At 31.8% G+C, this 16881-nt stretch overlaps 1 protein-coding gene across 1 annotated transcript; it reads right to left on the bottom strand.

Annotated features, from left to right (window-relative positions):
* Window positions 1-454: 454 nt before the first annotated feature.
* Window positions 455-2586, bottom strand: LOC130956582 (transcription factor MYB30-like). Its single transcript, XM_057883626.1, has 3 exons — window positions 2303-2586; window positions 1935-2064; window positions 455-1531 (listed from the first exon to the last, which is right to left on the bottom strand). The coding sequence occupies exons 1-3, from the start codon at window positions 2433-2435 to the stop codon at window positions 880-882; spliced, it is 915 nt and encodes a 304-aa protein (XP_057739609.1). The 5' UTR covers window positions 2436-2586; the 3' UTR covers window positions 455-879.
* Window positions 2587-16881: the final 14295 nt, after the last annotated feature.

Genomic DNA, 16881 nt, shown 5'->3' with positions numbered 1-16881 from the left:
ATTAATTATTCTTTTAAAAAAGAGTAATTTTTATTATCTTGGATTTTATAAATTTGAAAAAAAAAAGCTGAAAACTAATTTTGATTAGCTACCATTCGTTTAATTTTATTATAAAATAAAGTTAAAGAATCAATTTCCCTTTATTTGAAACAAATTATAGAAAAAAAATGATTGTATTACTATTATTATTCAAAAACACAAAAAATTTATCTTTATTATTAAAAAAATAAAATTATTCTTTTATAAATACTTGTATATATATAAGAATGAGAATGTTATACTAAAATTTAACCGATAAATAAAAAAATTAATTTTTAAATTTTAAGATATTGTCTTATTCTTATATATTTTTTAGTTAAAGAATGAAATTAAAATTAACTCGTATAAATATGTACTAATGGATATATGTTTTAATAAATAAAAATTATGTGATAAAATAAAAAAATGTGCTTTAAGATTTATGGAGCAATAACATAAAAAACCTGACTTCAACCCAAAATATTTTTTTTTGTGCAAAAACAAAAAATTCTAACACATTATAATTAATTATGATAAATATAATTATTTAAGCTAAGCATTAAAATTCTAAGGTGAAAGAGAGAGAAAGTCTTTGTACTTCATTTTTAAAGCTGCATCTCACCTGCAAAACAATAGACTTTGTCTTCTTTATTCAAGGACACATGTCAACTATTTTTTATGACAACACAAATCTACATGTGTAGAAATTTTTTTTCTTCTATACCATAGAATTCACCATTGATTAATATAGAAATATTTATACACACTTCCAATGTAGGCCCAAAAAAAAAAAGAAAAAAAAACAACAGAAAAAAAAAATCTTGATTAAAAAACAGTGACATGCATGCATGATGAAGATAGTTAAATAAATTTCTCAATATTAGTCTCATCTAGAAGCCATTTCTCAAGCAAATGGAAAGGCATCAAAACTTGACCAATTTCTTCAGTCTTGCTCTCTTCTTGTTGGGAATAAATTGATTGAGAAAACTCTAATGATGAAGTAGTATTATTTGAAGACTCCAAACACTCCTCATTACCAAAAACTTTTGTTCCTAAAATGCCCTCCTTGCTACAAGCAGTGTCATTATTATTATTCTTCTTCATCCACCCTTTGAGCAACCGAGCTATGTTATCAGCATTTGAAGCATAGCTTAAAGATTGTGTTGCTTTATTATTATTATTGGATGAACAAGAATTAGAATTGGAATTGGAAGAAGAAGAACAAGATAAGGATTCAATATTATTATTATTATTATTATTGTTTTGTGGTGAGAGTGCATGAGTGAGTGCTTTCTTTGCCATGTTGATATCTGTTTGGAGCCTTCTTTCCCACTGTCCACGTGGCATAACAACTTTCTGAGATGAAAAATCATTATTATTATTTGCCAAACAAGACCCATCTTTTTTTTCTTCTTCCAATTTCTTGCTGAGCCTTTTTTTCAGATAGGTGTTCCAATAATTTTTTATGTCATTGTCTGTTCTTTGTGGAAGGTAGGAAGCTATTGCAGCCCATCTGCACCATAATTTTAATTACCATGTCAAGAAATTCAGATATCATCCCAAATATTATTTAGGCAAATTCTTTCAAAAATAAAGAATGTATATTAAACTTAAAATTTATTCCAAAAATAATTCTTTTTTCTCCACATCATATTCACTTATAGGTGAAAAAAGAATTCATTGCTTTTTTAAATATTTTAAGATATAAAAAAATATTCTTTAAATTTTATTTAATTTAATATTTAGGAAGGTTTTTAGAATCATAGTATTATATATATACATATTTATATGTGATTGAATATAAGTATAATCTTCCTTTATATATATATATATAAAAAAAAACAATTTTATTTGAACATTTGAGATTTTATAAGAGGTATGTTCTTGGACCCAAAATTTAAAATATATGAGTGTACCTGTTTCCCAGTAGAGCTTGAAGGTGAATGATCATATTCTCCTCTTGGTTTGTGAAATTACCTCTTTTGATTCCTGGCCTTAAGTAATTTGTCCATCTAAGCCTACAACTCTTACTGCACCTTAACAAACCTGAAAGATTATATAAATTTTAACAGAAAATAAAAACACAATATGATTATATAAACATTTAACAAATTATTAGTTCTTAAAGATTAAAAAAATGGAACAAATATAAACTTTAACTTTCCATTTCTTAATTATATATATTCTTTGAAAGTACCAATTCCTTTGACAAAACACAATATAAAGTAAAATAAATGAGGAAATTAAATATATGATTATCCTAATAATAATTATTATTAATTACCAGTTTTAGAAGGAATAGCTTTCCAATTTCCAGGGCCATGTTCTTGAATGTAAGAGACTAACAAGATGTCTTCTTCAGGAGTCCAAGGACCTTTCTTGATACCTTCTTTATCACAACATGGTGGTCTTCCCATGATCACAAAAGTATAATAGCTTCTAATTTCTTCTTTTCTTTTTTTGTTGAAGATTTCAATTGAGTAGTACTATGCAAGAGTCCAAGCATAGCATAGCAAAGACTTAATATGGTGAGAGTATAAATAGGGGAATTTAAGTAATTAAATAAAATAAAATTATATATGGAGTGTGTGAAGTGAAGGCTGACTGAAGCAAAGAAAAGAAGGGGCAAAGGCTAAATAGTCAAAAGTTGACGGCAAATGCATTAAATATATTACGAGTAAGACGGCAAAAGTCAGCTCAGCTACACACCAATATTAATTGCCATGTCTCTCATTTTTAATTCTATCCCTTTATCCAATTAACATACATAATATTTATTAATTCACATTTTAAAAGATAATAAATATATATAAATATTACTACCCTTTAATTAGGATTAGAATCATTCTCAACCTTACTCATTATATTCACCCAAAAATAAAATGCATGATTAATATAATATATATATATATATATATATATATATATATATATAATGTTTTTTGTATGCTAAATAAAATATATTGATTATTATTGAACAAAAAAGAAAAGAGTAAACGTTTATATTTTTTCTAAAAAAAATTCAAGGAAATAGTTTGTATCTTTCTTCCTTTTAATACTTGGTTTGATAAAAAATTTTTAAAAAAGTATTTGTACTCGTCAAAAATATAATTTTTTATTTTATATTTGATAAATTAAAAGACACGTGTACTCATACGTGTAGTTTTTAAAAATAAAGATGTTATTTAAAATATTTAAAATGAAATTTTTTAAAATTAATTTATATTTATTAAAATTAAAAAACCTAATATAATCTGATATAATAATTAACTTCTAAATTTAACTCTTATATTTATATTTATTATGATCTTTTTTAATATTAAAATTTATTTTACCAAATATAATTAAAGTATATGTACTTATTAAAATCCATTTTTAGATTGACTTTATCAAATACAGGTGCTGTAATTTTTAAAAAATTATTTTTTAAAAAATAACTTTTATAAACTACTCTCAAAAAATAAAAATTTTACCGACCTAAATCTAAATTATAAAACATACTTCTCGGATCAAGTAATTATTTGGTATTCATGTAATATTTCATAAAATTGTGTTAAAAAAAATAAAATAAAATTTTATCGCTAATTGACTACTCTAATTAATTTTTCAGTTTTATTTAAATTTGTTTTATTTTAAAACAAAATGTAATCTATATACATTAATAGTATGCACTGTTCTATTCTATTAGTTCATTAATGAATTACAAAAGAAAAAAACGATGGGCAAATATTTAGCTAGACGGGTTCAACAATAATCAACATCAATTAGCCCATGAAAATTAGGCCATGTTTTCAAGCTCAACAAACATTTAGAATTATTTAATTTACATATCGCTAATTCTCCTAGACCATTATAAGAAGTTAGACTTTATAATAAACAATTATCCTAATAAATAATTATTTAAACTAATTTGACAATTTCTTATGAAAACTAGGTCCTATATAAGATAGAGTAGCATACATATATTCCTTCCTTTTTATTATTCTCACTTTATTTTTCACATACAATATCTATTATTTTATATAAAATTTACTTTTAAATTAACAATTATATTGTCAATTAATAAAAATTATTATATGATTTATCTCTTTACTAATCAAAGATTATTAAATAATATTATCAATAAAATACACTTGAGTTTATATATTTTACTGAATATGCACTCAATAAAAATGACGGATGAAAATAAAAAGAAATAATTAATAACGTCTAATTATCTATATCTAAATGTATTTTTTTTTTCTTTCGTGAAATAATCTCTGAATTAATATAATATATAGTAAAGTAATAAATGCTGAAGCAATGGATGCCACTGAAAAGCGCGTGAGGCATTGAATGTTGATACACTGGGAATGGAAAGCTTCCCTCTTTGCTTTCTAAAGTCTAAAACCACAGCGACCCATTAATGCTAACAACACATACTCATTATCCTATTCACAGATAACTTCATTATTTTTCCTTTTTTTTTTTTTATATTGAGGGTTTGGTTAATATGTGTTTTTAATCAATTTTTTTTATTTATTTTATTAAGTATAATCTTTTATTATTTAATTTTTTTATTATATATATATATATATTTTAATATCACTTAAAAAATCATAAAAATGTACCTGAGTCTTTTTTTTTCCCTTTTAAATGAGTGGTCATCATGTTAAGAATTAATATAATATATTTTTATTAATTACGAGAACTTAATTAGTTTATTGAAATTTCATAAACTATTTCAATGCAGGAATTTGGAGAGTTTAGCTCGATTTTAATATTATTAATTAAAATTTTTTTGAATTTAGTTAATATGTGTTTTAGAGTATATGATAAATTTATTATTAATAAAAAAATTTAAATATTTTTATTTAATAAAGACAAAACAAATAAATTAAAAACTTAAACTTTTTATATTTTTAATGAATTTTTTTTTAATTTGTAAATTTAACATATACTTTAAAGATAAAAATAGATAAATAAAAAAAATTTATAAAAAATAATATAAAATGTGAATTTTTAATATATTTAAATATATTTATTAAAATAAAAATTTTAAAATTTTTTATTAATAATAACTTTAAATAAATATTAGTGTCATTTTAACTAAACTCTTAAATTAATCGTCTTTTTTGCTATTTTATTTCACGTTTTATTAGTGTTTCAATAGATATTAATGTGCCTTTATTACTCTACGTTTCATTAGACACTTAGTTTGTTTTTATTGGATCATTATTTCTTTCTTTTATTAATAATGTATTAAATCTTTATATATACGAAACATATAATAAATTAATTTTTATATATAATATAAATATAAATATATCTAGATATATTATCAGTATCTTAATATATTAGAAAAAATGAAAGTTAATTTAACATGAAGAAAATATTAAATATTCTTATTAAAATGACAAAATGTATATTGATTAAAAAGTATCATGAATTTAGGTGAAGAGTTTAGAAGGAGATGGAAAAGAGAAGAGAAGAGAGGTAAAAACAAAGAAGAGAAAAATTAAATTTACAATTCCTATTTTTGCAGAGTGAAATTAGTGTTTTTATATAGTTATAAGTAAAAAAATCTTGTTTTTATAGTTACAAGTAAGAGAATCTTTTTTAGAATTTTGTAGAAGTTTTGCATTTAATTGATTCTATTAATTTTTAGAAGTTGAAAAATTAAACTAATTTCTAACTGATTTCTACAAAATAGAAAGGTAAAACAAATAGTTAACTGCTTTTAACTGACTCAGCAGTGACTTAGAGCTTAAAACAACTATACTGCACTACTTCTATATCATTATTTCTACTTTCTTTTTCTTCTAAATTTTGCTTACAACTATGCTTTAATACTCTTATCATCATCTCTATATTCTTTTCTAAATTTTGCTTTTGAGAATACTTGTACCATAACAGATTTTGAGATATTAAATATTTTAAATTAATATTTCAATAGTTCTCTATCACTTTTATCATTATCTCTGTTGCTTTCTATTTCTATAGGAATTTGTTCTTTATTATTCTAAGTTTTATTTATCATGTTGCATCTATTACTATCATGACCCTTTCTTCTCATTAGTTCTACTCTATTTTTAAATTCTAATTCAGCAATACCTAGTTTAGACCTAAAGTGTAAGAAATTCTTTAAAAACATTGTCTTTGTTAAAGTATCTGTTAATTGAACTTCTCTTATAATGTGACTCATTCTGACAATTTTGCTATTGACATGGTTCTTCACAAAATGTAAATCAATCTCAAAATATTTTTATTTAGAGTAAAAAATTGGATTGGCAGCTAATAGCACTGCACTTAAGTTATCACAGTACATTAGTAGTGGTGCTTCTTTTAGTGAAAATTATAACTCAACCATTAAATTTTTTACCCAAAGTAACTCTGCCACTAAATTAGTATCAGAGCTTATGGTGCCACACCTTTCGTAAATTTTAAGAAACTAAATTCTAATTCAATTGAGGTTCAAACACAATGGCACAACTGCACAAAAGATTTACTATAACGTAACACTAATCTCAATGAAAATAGATGAGAACAATTACTTATAGTGAAAAAATCAAACAGAATCAACAATTAAAGAAAATGATATGCCAAATCACATTATAGGAGAAGGAATATCTCTACAGTTTCTTGCATAAGAGAACAATGGAGTTAGTACAATAAATCATGAGTTTTAGAAGTGAAAGAAACAAGATGCACTCCTCAAATCGTGGTTATTAGCTTCAATAACAAACCATTCACGACAAGAGTGGTTGGATGTGTGTACACTTGTCAAATTTAGAAGAGGTTAGAGGATCTCTTCTCATATTAAAGTCACAGTGATGCATTGAAACATAAGTTGACTAATATTCAAATCGGTCCATCTGTTACTGAAAATATGTTATCAATTAAAAGAACGATTGATGCATTAGTTTTCGTAGCTAAATCTATGAAAGGAAGCGATCATGTAAATACGATTCTAAATGATTTGACTGAAAAATATTCATTATTGATAACTTTTGTTCTAGCCAAATTTCAAAGAATAACTATAAGTGAATTGAAAACTCTACTCTTAGCTTATAAAAACATGCTAGCAAGATTTCGAAGGCCAGAAGCGTTTATCCATGCAAATTTAGCGCAACATCCTTAGTTTAGTCAAAATTAGTAAATGAAAGGTGGATTCAGAGATGAATTTCGCGACAGAGGTGGAAGAATGCACAGAAGAGATAGAGGCTCATATAGTGGAGGTAGAATGATGCAAGAATCACAAAGTGTAGAGGAATACAAAAACACTATAGTAAGAAAAATAGGAATGCCAGAAGAGTACACTAAAAATAGAGAAGTGCAAGAACAACCTTATTATAGGTATGGAAGAGAACAATATAGAAGAGGCAGAATACATGATGGAAGGAATTTATGAATAAAAAATCACAGTATGAGAAGCTGTAGCGTCAAGTTTGTGATAAGATAGGTCACACATATGAAGGAGACTATAGCCACTACCGCAGAGGCGGAGAGTAGCGACAGGGGGTTGGCGGCCGTGACCATAATCGCCGCTAATCAAGAAGGATCCTGGCAGAGATGTGTGGCGGTCAGGTAAAAGCCACAAAACTCCCCTGGATAGCGGCTGGGGAGTGAACACCGCTGCTAAATTAGGAAGTATATCTTCAGGCTTCCTCATTTCACAATATCTTCCTGGTGCGAACAAAGCGGGAGAAGAGGCGCCAAACAAAATCACCCCACCCGGCGACTTCTTCAATAAATGCCACTAGGTGAGTTTCAAATCTGTTTCAATTACACTTTTATCTTACAACTCGAAATTACTTCCCCCCCAATTCTGCAGAAACCCGCGAGTTGAGTTTGGTAGCGCGCTGACAAACCCCATTTTGATGGTTTGTCTTGCATTGATTCTAAGAGATTTTAATACCTTTTACCCTCATTTATCCATTGAAATAGCATGGTTTTGTGATTGTCTCCTTATTTGTGTTTAGATGTGAAAACATGCTTTTCAACCCTTAATTTGATGGTTTTAATCTCCCTTTGATTCCACTAGATGCCTTGATATGTTTGTTAGTAATTTCAGATTGAAAAAGGGCTAGGAATGGATCAAAGGAGTGAAGAGGGAAAGCATGCAAAGTGGAGAAATCATGAAAAGTCAAAGAAGTTGAACTCGCCCATGGACGCGCGCGCGCACCTGGCGCTTGCGCGCACCTGCGAATTACCCCATGGACGCGTACGCGTGCTGTGCGCGTACGCGTCGGTGTTGGTTTATGATTTTTTAATGAAAACGTGGCCAACGAATTCTGAAGGGTTGTGGGGCCCAATCCCAACCAACTTTGGCGCCAAAGATGCTATTTAAAGCCAAGAATTGAAGAGCAAAGGGGGATTCCAACTCATTAGTTCATTTTTCACTCATTAGGATTAGTTTAGAGGTAGTTTCTAGAGAGAGAAGCTCTCTCTTCTCTCTAGAATTAGGATTAGGATTAGGTTTAGTTCTTAGATCTAGGTTTTAATCTTTGCTTTCTTCTACTTCTACATTTCAATTCTATGTTGCTACATTCAATCTTCTTCTATTCTTTTGTTATAATTTCCTTTATGTTGTTCTTAGATTTTGTTGTAGATCTAGAATTGCTCCTTCTACATTCTTTCAATTCAATAAAAGGTAATTCTTAATAAATGTGTTTCTTTTGATTTGTTGTTGTTAATTCCTTGTAATTGAGTAGTGTAGATTTACTTTTCTTGCAATTTACTATGCTTTCCTTTTATGCCTTCCAAGTGTTTGATGAAATGCTTGGTTGGATTTTAGAGTAGAATTTTATACTCTTGGCTTGGAAAGGTAACTTAGGAACTCTTGAGTTACTAATGTCCAAGTGATTGATGATTGGGAGCCATTGACTCTAGTTCTCACTAATTGAATTGGTGGAGAGTTAGGACTTATGGACTAGGATTGATATAGCTCATTTGACTTTCCTTTACTACTAGTTAGAGGATGATTTAATGGGATTAATTCTTGCCAATTCTCATATTGTGGTTAGTGATTAGGATAGAGATCCTTGACCACCAACCCTTGCCAAGACCTTTTTAGCCATTAGTTTACTTTCTTGCCATTTATCTTTCATGCCTCTTATCAAAACCCCAAAAATAACTCACAACCAATAACAAGACACTTCATTACAATTCCTAGGGAGAACGACCCGAGGTTCAATACTTCGGTTTATAAATTTAGGGGTTTGTTTTAGTGACAAACAACTTTTTGTACGAAGGGATTATTGTTTGGTTTAGAAACTATACTTTACAACGAGATTTCATTAGTGAAATTCTAAACCGTCAAAAATCCATTCGTCAAAATGGCGCCGTTGCCGGGAAATTGCAATGGTGTGATGTTATTGGTTATTGTATATATGTGAATAGTGTAAATATCTTGCTCTTTGCTTTATTTGCTAGTTGTAGAATTTTATTTCTCTTGTTTCTATTATCTTTTGATTTTTGTTTTCTCTTTCCACTATGAATTCTCATATTGGCTATGAGTGTAGTTACAACTATGTTGTAGGAAGTGGAGATTACAATGAAGAAATGTATCAAGGATGGGATAATCAAAGGTGGGAGGAGCCATATGCTTATGATCAATCTTCTTGGCAACAACCTCCACCAATGAACTATGAAGAAGAGCCATTCCATGATGCATACCAATCAAATGGCTATGGTGAATCTCCTTGTGATTTTCAAGAACCACCACCATATGCCTATGAAGCATACCCTCAACATAGCCCTCAACCACACTCTCAAGCCTATTTTCACCAAACACCTCCATATGACCATGATTCATATCCACTACACCAACCACCTTTTGAACCATATGAGCCATACATGGAACCACAATTCCAAGATTACTACTTCCAAGAACCACCTCAATACACACCACCACCTTACCAAGAAGAACCACCTTCCTATAATGAACCCTTCCTCCAAGACAATGAACCCTCTTATCCACTCCAATCTTCAATGGATGAAATCCTTAGCCTTATACTTCAAGGGCAAGGAGAAATGCAAAGGGAGACACTAGAATTTATGGCTACTTTGACCAAGGTAGTAAGCAATTTAGTCTCCCAATATTTGAGTACTCAAGGCACTCCCATGGTCACATGTGGAGAATCAATTGAAAAGCATAGCATGAAGGAGAGATTGGAAACTCCGGTGGAGAATGAGGAATGCTACTTTGTGTTAGAACAATTGGAAGAACCTATGGTCATTGAAGAAGAGGAAGAAGTGGTTGAAGACTTAGGAGATGCGGAACCCCCTTGGGAACTTAGAATTGAAGAAAACCCCTCCAAGAAGATTGAATTTGATGTTGAGGAGGAAAGTGCACAATCTCCAAAACAATTTTTGAATGAAGACTTGGAAGGAATGAAGCAAGAATTGAGTTCCCTTGGTAATGAAGATCATGCATCCAATTTTCTTGGTGGAAAATCCTTTAAATTTGAAGAACCTTCTCCCAATGAATTTGAAAGTGATGTGAAGGTAGATTTCTCTCGTCCTCCAATTTATGATTTGAGTGATGGAGAAGAGCTAGATGAATATAATGAACAAAGGATTGGGAATGAAGAAGTTTATGAAGAGGTGGAGATTGACAAAGAAGCAAACAAGGGAGTGGAGTTTACTAGCACATTGGAAATACCTCTCCCCAAGCCACCACCATCCACTCTCTCATTCAAGTGGGTAAATTCCTTATGCTCAAGCTTTATTATTCCCCTTGAATATGGTTTGCTTGAGACGGATGGTCAACTTAGACATATTTGTGGCTTTAAGAGTAAAAAGGAGATGGTTAGTGGTTTGAAATATCATTCTAGGTTCATCATGGTTGCATACTCAAAGCTTAATTGTAAGAGTTGGTGTAGAACTAGATTGCTTGGGTCTAGAAGGATGTTTGGTCACTTTGTTGAGAATTCACCTTGCTCACCACCCACATGGATTTATGATAATCAACTTGGAGATGGGTGTGAAGACAAAATATGGGATCCGGGAACACATGAGGATCAACATTGGGAGCCCATGGTTTGTGAAGAACTCCATCAAAGCTTGGAGGTATTAATCTTGAATGATGGAGCTTATTGGAAGTCCAAGCATTGGTGGAAGTTCCAAGATGAGTACAAGCACAAGCCACCTTGAGAGAAGCTCCCCATAAGTCCAACTTAAGGACAATAAATAAAAGTGCTAGGTGGGAGACACCCCACTATGGTAACTTCTTTTCATTCTTCTCTTTTTGTACATATTGGTAGAATTAGCTTACATTCTCGTTTTGATTGTTTTAATGGGTCCAATTGGTAGTTTAGTATGTCAAATAAGGTTTGATGATGTTTTGGTAGCTGTTTGGAGGATTGAAAGGCTTGGATTGGTGTAAGAACTTAGAAAAAAATATTTTTTGAAAAACAGAGCACCATCCATGCGTACGCGCACTGCGTGCGTACGCGTACATCAAGCATTCTGGACCATCCGCGCGCGCGCGCCATACACGCGTACGCGTGGATTGAGAAGTTCCACCGTCCATACCGTGACCCGAGAGTTAGGCCTGCACCATGCGGAAATTGGGCCTTTGGCACAAACCTACTTGCGCGAACGCGCACATGACGCGTACGCGCCACTCTCGAAATAAGCCATCGACGCGCGCGCGCCATGTGCGCGTACGCGTGGATCCCCTTTTCTCAACACTTCTCTTTTCTTCTCCTCTTTCCATTTCTTTCCTTCTCATCTCTTCTCCCCTTCTTCTACCCCTCATCCAACACTTCCAAACACCATTGATAACCATTTATTTTAGTTAGTTAATTAGTTAGTCGGTTAGTTTGTTAGTTAGTTTTAGTTTAGTTTTCATTTTATTTTCTCTCTTTTCATCATAAGTGTTGGATTATTGACTTTGTTTACTATGCATTGCTTCCCCCTTATTGCCTAAATGCTAGTTTAGCATTAATGTTTTTAGATAATCTTTGTTGGATCCTATGATTGAGGTTATATTTTGCTACTTGGTCCTGAGTTTTTCATGCTTATCTTTTGAAAAATACCAAGTGATGAGAATTGCCTTCGAGCTTGTAACTCTTCTTGAATTACATGATTTGGCCACCGTGTGATTTGAGCCTTATTTTGTGATTAGGCAACCTCTTGATGGATGATGTTGTGCATTTACCTTAATGCATTGTATTTTATGATTATATGCATCTATATGTGTTTGGCTTGAATGCTTTCATGCTTCTTTAATGCTTGTTTTACCTTACAAGTTCACTTAAAGCATCTCAAGCATAGTAGAATGAGTAAAGTGCATGCTTCTTTTGTGACATAACTTTTATGCTAATGTGTGTTCTAAACTGCGCAATTTAGAATTCACACACTTATTTGTCATTAATGTCACACTAATTCACTCACTCAATTCTAGTGATTTACCTCATTCCAACAATTATGCTTCCTTGCTTTTGTATTACCCTACCTTATGGTGTTATATTTTTGTTTTTCATGATGAATGCACCACAAGCAATAACGGAAGCAAGACTAAGTACACGCAGCAATCCGGAGAGTCGTCGTACCCCCTTGCTCATCTTTGAGTGCACCGAGGACGGTGCAAACTTTTAAGTGTGGGGAGGTCGTCCGACCGTTCGGCGATTTTGGGTGACAAATTTCTAATCCCAACACTTTTGCATTTCATTCTAGGATTTTAGGATTTTTACTTGCATTTTCTTATTTTTGCATACATATACACAATAAGCATAGTCAAAATAATGAAAATTTTCAAGGATTTCTATCTATAGGGCACCAATTGATTTGAGTGAAAACTTTTCATAGAACTTGCTTGAAATATATATATTGTGGATCATATTTTTGAGCTAAGAACACAAGCTTGTGAGTTTTGGGCCTAATGGTGTGGTTACACCTCATAACCACTTATTTTCCTTCTTGTGTGCATTATTCTCTTTCTATGATTGTAATCTTTGATTTGTTTGATTCTTTATGTCCATTATTTTGTGTATACATGCATTTATATGATTGAGGCCATCATTTCATTTAGCTCACTTACCCAAATAGCCTTACCTTTTATATTCCTTTGTTAGCCAATTTGAGCCTACGATTAACCCACTTGTTCTTAATTTTAGCACATTACAAGCCTTAAAGCGAAAAACAATAAATGTCCTTATTTGGATCTTTGATTAGCTTAGGCTAGAGTGTGTGAGTATCATTCAAGTGTGGGAACCTTGGGACATTGGGTGAATAAAAGGGTATTGTTATTGAAAATATTGGGAATTGGGTACATACTCATGTATTGATCAAATGTAAAACCTTATGCATTGAGATTCTTGTATATAGGAAAAAAAATGAGAAAAACAAAAGCAAAAGAAAAAGGAAAACAATATGGAAAAGAAAAAAAAAATTAGAAAAAGAAAGAAAAAAGAAGAAAAAGAAAAAAATAAAAAGGGGACAAAATGCCCCAAAGCAACGTGAAGCTCAATAAAGATCAATGCATAAGTGTTGTGAAATGAAAAAGAAATGCATGAGTATGTGAAAAAGTGAGAAATGGGTAGTTAGGTTAGAACTTAATTGAATAGGATGTCATAGGTTAGGTGGGAAGTCTAAGCTTATCAAAGATTCAAACTTCAAGCTCACTTAACCATATATGCATCCTACCTTGACCCTAGCCCCATTACAACCAAAGAAAAGACCTCATGATACTTGTATGCATGCATGAAATATATGTCGATTGTTAGAAGAAAACAAATCTTAGAAAGCATGATTAGGAGAGAATTGAGTGAATCAACCCTAACTTGAGCGAATAGAGTGCAAACCTACCGGTGAGGGTTTGATGCTCAATTACATGTTTCCACTAATGATCATATCCTTTCATGCAAGTTTGTAAAAAATATTTAATAACTTAAATCAATTGTGGATTAGACTTGTTAGTCCTTAGCCCTTGTGCATATATGCTCCTTGAGAATTGATTTATTTTGACCAAGCAATTGCATTCATTTAGATAGTTGCATGTAAGTAGATTGCATTTAGTTAGTTCCATTGAATAAATGCCATACCCTTTACTTCATTCTTGGTTTAAGCATGAGGACATGCTTGGTTTAAGTGTGGGGAGGTTGACAAACCCATTTTGATGGTTTGTCTTGCATTGATTCTAAGAGATTTTAATACCTTTTACCCTCATTTATCCATGAAATAGCATGGTTTTGTGATTGTCTCCTTATTTGTGTTTAGATGTGAAAACATGCTTTTCAACCCTTAATTTGATGGTTTTAATCTCCCTTTGATTCCACTAGATGCCTTGATATGTTTGTTAGTAATTTCAGATTGAAAAGGGCTAGGAATGGATCAAAGAAGTGAAGAGGGAAAGCATGCAAAGTGGAGAAATCATGAAAAGTCAAAGAAGTTGAACTCGCCCATGGACGCGCGCGCGCACCTGGCGCTTGCGCGCACCTGCGAATTACCCCATGGACGCGTACGCGTGCTGTGCGCGTACGCGTCGGTGTTGGTTTATGATTTTTTAATGAAAATGTGGCCAACGAATTCTGAAGGGTTGTGGGGCCCAATCCCAACCAACTTTGGCGCCAAAGATGCTATTTAAAGCCAAGAATTGAAGAGCAAAGGGGGATTCCAACTCATTAGTTCATTTTTCACTCATTAGGATTAGTTTAGAGGTAGTTTCTAGAGAGAGAAGCTCTCTCTTCTCTCTAGAATTAGGATTAGGATTAGGTTTAGTTCTTAGATCTAGGTTTAATCTTTGCTTTCTTCTACTTCTACATTTCAATTCTATGTTGCTACATTCATATTCTATTCTTTTGTTATAATTTCCTTTATGTTGTTCTTAGATTTGTTGTAGATCTAGAATTGCTCCTTCTACATTCTTTCAATTCAATAAAAGGTAATTCTTAATAAATGTGTTTCTTTTGATTTGTTGTTAATTCCTTGTAATTGAGTAGTGTAGATTTACTTTTCTTGCAATTTACTATGCTTTTCTTTTATGCCTTCCAAGTGTTTGATGAAATGCTGGTTGGATTTTAGAGTAGAATTTTATACTCTTGGCTTGGAAAGATAACTTAGGAACTCTTGAGTTACTAATGTCCAAGTGATTGATGATGGGAGCCATGACTCTAGTTCTCACTAATTGAATTGGTGGAGAGTTAGGACTTATGGACTAGGATTGATATAGCTCATTTGACTTTCCTTTACTACTAGTTAGAGGATGATTTAAGGGGTAATCCTTGCCAATTCTCATATTGTGGTTAGTGATTAGGATAGAGATCCTTGACCACCAACCCTTGCCAAGACCTTTTAGCCATTAGTTTACTTTCTTGCATTTATCTTTGTAATACCGGTCTAACCGAAATTTAATTAAATAATAAGTTAAGGAGGAGCGAATGGTGGAAGATTTGGCGATTGGAATTTGATGATTTCAATGTGATATTTGGATTCAGTGAATTTTCCGAGTCGGAAGACATAGTTTTCTGCGTAAAGCGCGCAGTAGAATTTTATCTTCAAAATCACCATAACTTGAGCTACGGAGCTCCGATTGACGAGCCGTTTGCGGCCACGCGTCGCTCTTCTCATCCTCTACAATTCTATCTAAGTTTTGTGGTGAGTATTCCATTCATCTCTGCCCAATTTTCGAAATTCCCCACTGTTACACGTTTTTGGGAAGTTAGTGTTGAAATCTTGTGATTTTGGGTGTTTAGGGATACTCCAACATGGATTCTAAGTGGGTTCTATCCCTACTTCATATGGGCTGAGGTAAGAAGTGCTCAAACTCTTGTGATTTATCATCCTTATGAGCCCTAGGTTGATGTATGTATGTGATATTGGTTATGTTAGTGTATTTGGTGATTTTGATGCACAATTGGGAGGTTGGTATTGCTTGTGGAGCTTTGGTGAGGCTTGGAGCTAAGGTTGGTGGAGACTTCCAAAGAAGAGGCTCAATTGATTTGGCTACAAGAGGTACGGTTTAAGTTTCATTTAAGTACCGTGTGGTGTGATGAGAATTCCTAGGCTAGATGCCCCTAGGATTAAGTTTGGATTGTGTAAATGGTTGATGCTAATATGCATAGTTGGTATGTAATGTGAATTGATGATTGGGTTGAGAATGGTGTGGCCTTGTATGCTTGGTGTATTGAAAATTTGATGTTTTGGGTAATGAGTATTGATTTGTGATTTATGCATTTAAATTGTGAAATTGGGCCGGAGGCCGTATATTTTGGGCCGGAGGCCGTATATTTTGGGCCGGAGGCCGGAAAGAGGTAAGGAAGGTAAGTTGATGTGTGCATTGTATGATGACACAAGTGATTGGATGAATTTCATATAATGAATATATGAATGATTGGGTTGGTTATTGAATAATGAGGTTTGAGGAGTTGAAGTGTGGAAATTGGTAATTTTGGGTGAAATAGTATAGATGAGGTATGTTTGATTTTGGTTGAGATATATTATGTGGTCATATATGAGTATGATTGATGCCTTGATGGTAGGGATAATGCATGAGAGTATGTATGTTGTGATATATGCTTGAGAAATGATTAAGGTTGATTTGGGGGTGAAACCACGTGGTAGTGAGTATGATATTGGTTATGTATAATGATGGTTGATTGGAAATAGTATTGTTGGAAATTGGGATGAGGAAGGATGTATGACATGTTGATATGTTTGTAATTTAGCCATTTGTTTGAAATAGGTAAAGATGGTTATATGGCGGTTTGTGAATTGTGGTAAGGTGTCAATGTATGAGTTGAGGAGGCTTGATGTTGATTTTGGTATAATTTGATTGGTATCAAAAAGGGTTGAAATTGGCATGTTTTGGTTGGTTTTGAAAAGAGTTGAAAATGGCTTGTTTTGAAAATGGCACTTTGTGGTTTTATATGAAAAACA

The sequence above is a fragment of the Arachis stenosperma genome, chromosome 10 (assembly GCF_014773155.1).
Source record: "Arachis stenosperma cultivar V10309 chromosome 10, arast.V10309.gnm1.PFL2, whole genome shotgun sequence".
NCBI lineage: Eukaryota > Viridiplantae > Streptophyta > Magnoliopsida > Fabales > Fabaceae > Arachis > Arachis stenosperma.
The sequence above is the reverse complement of the archived record's forward strand: the minus strand, read 5'-3'. Positions and strand labels throughout refer to the sequence as shown.

Bases quoted from the DNA above. Each gene is read 5' to 3' on its own strand.
- LOC130956582 (XM_057883626.1), bottom strand. From the start codon at position 2,435: ATGGGAAGACCACCATGTTGTGATAAAGAAGGTATCAAGAAAGGTCCT. The intron at 2,065-2,302 runs GTAATTAATAAT...ATAATCTTTCAG, and splicing joins AGCTATTCCTTCTAAAACTG to GTTTGTTAAGGTGCAGTAAG. The intron at 1,532-1,934 runs GTACACTCATAT...ATTATGGTGCAG, and splicing joins CAAGCTCTACTGGGAAACAG to ATGGGCTGCAATAGCTTCCT.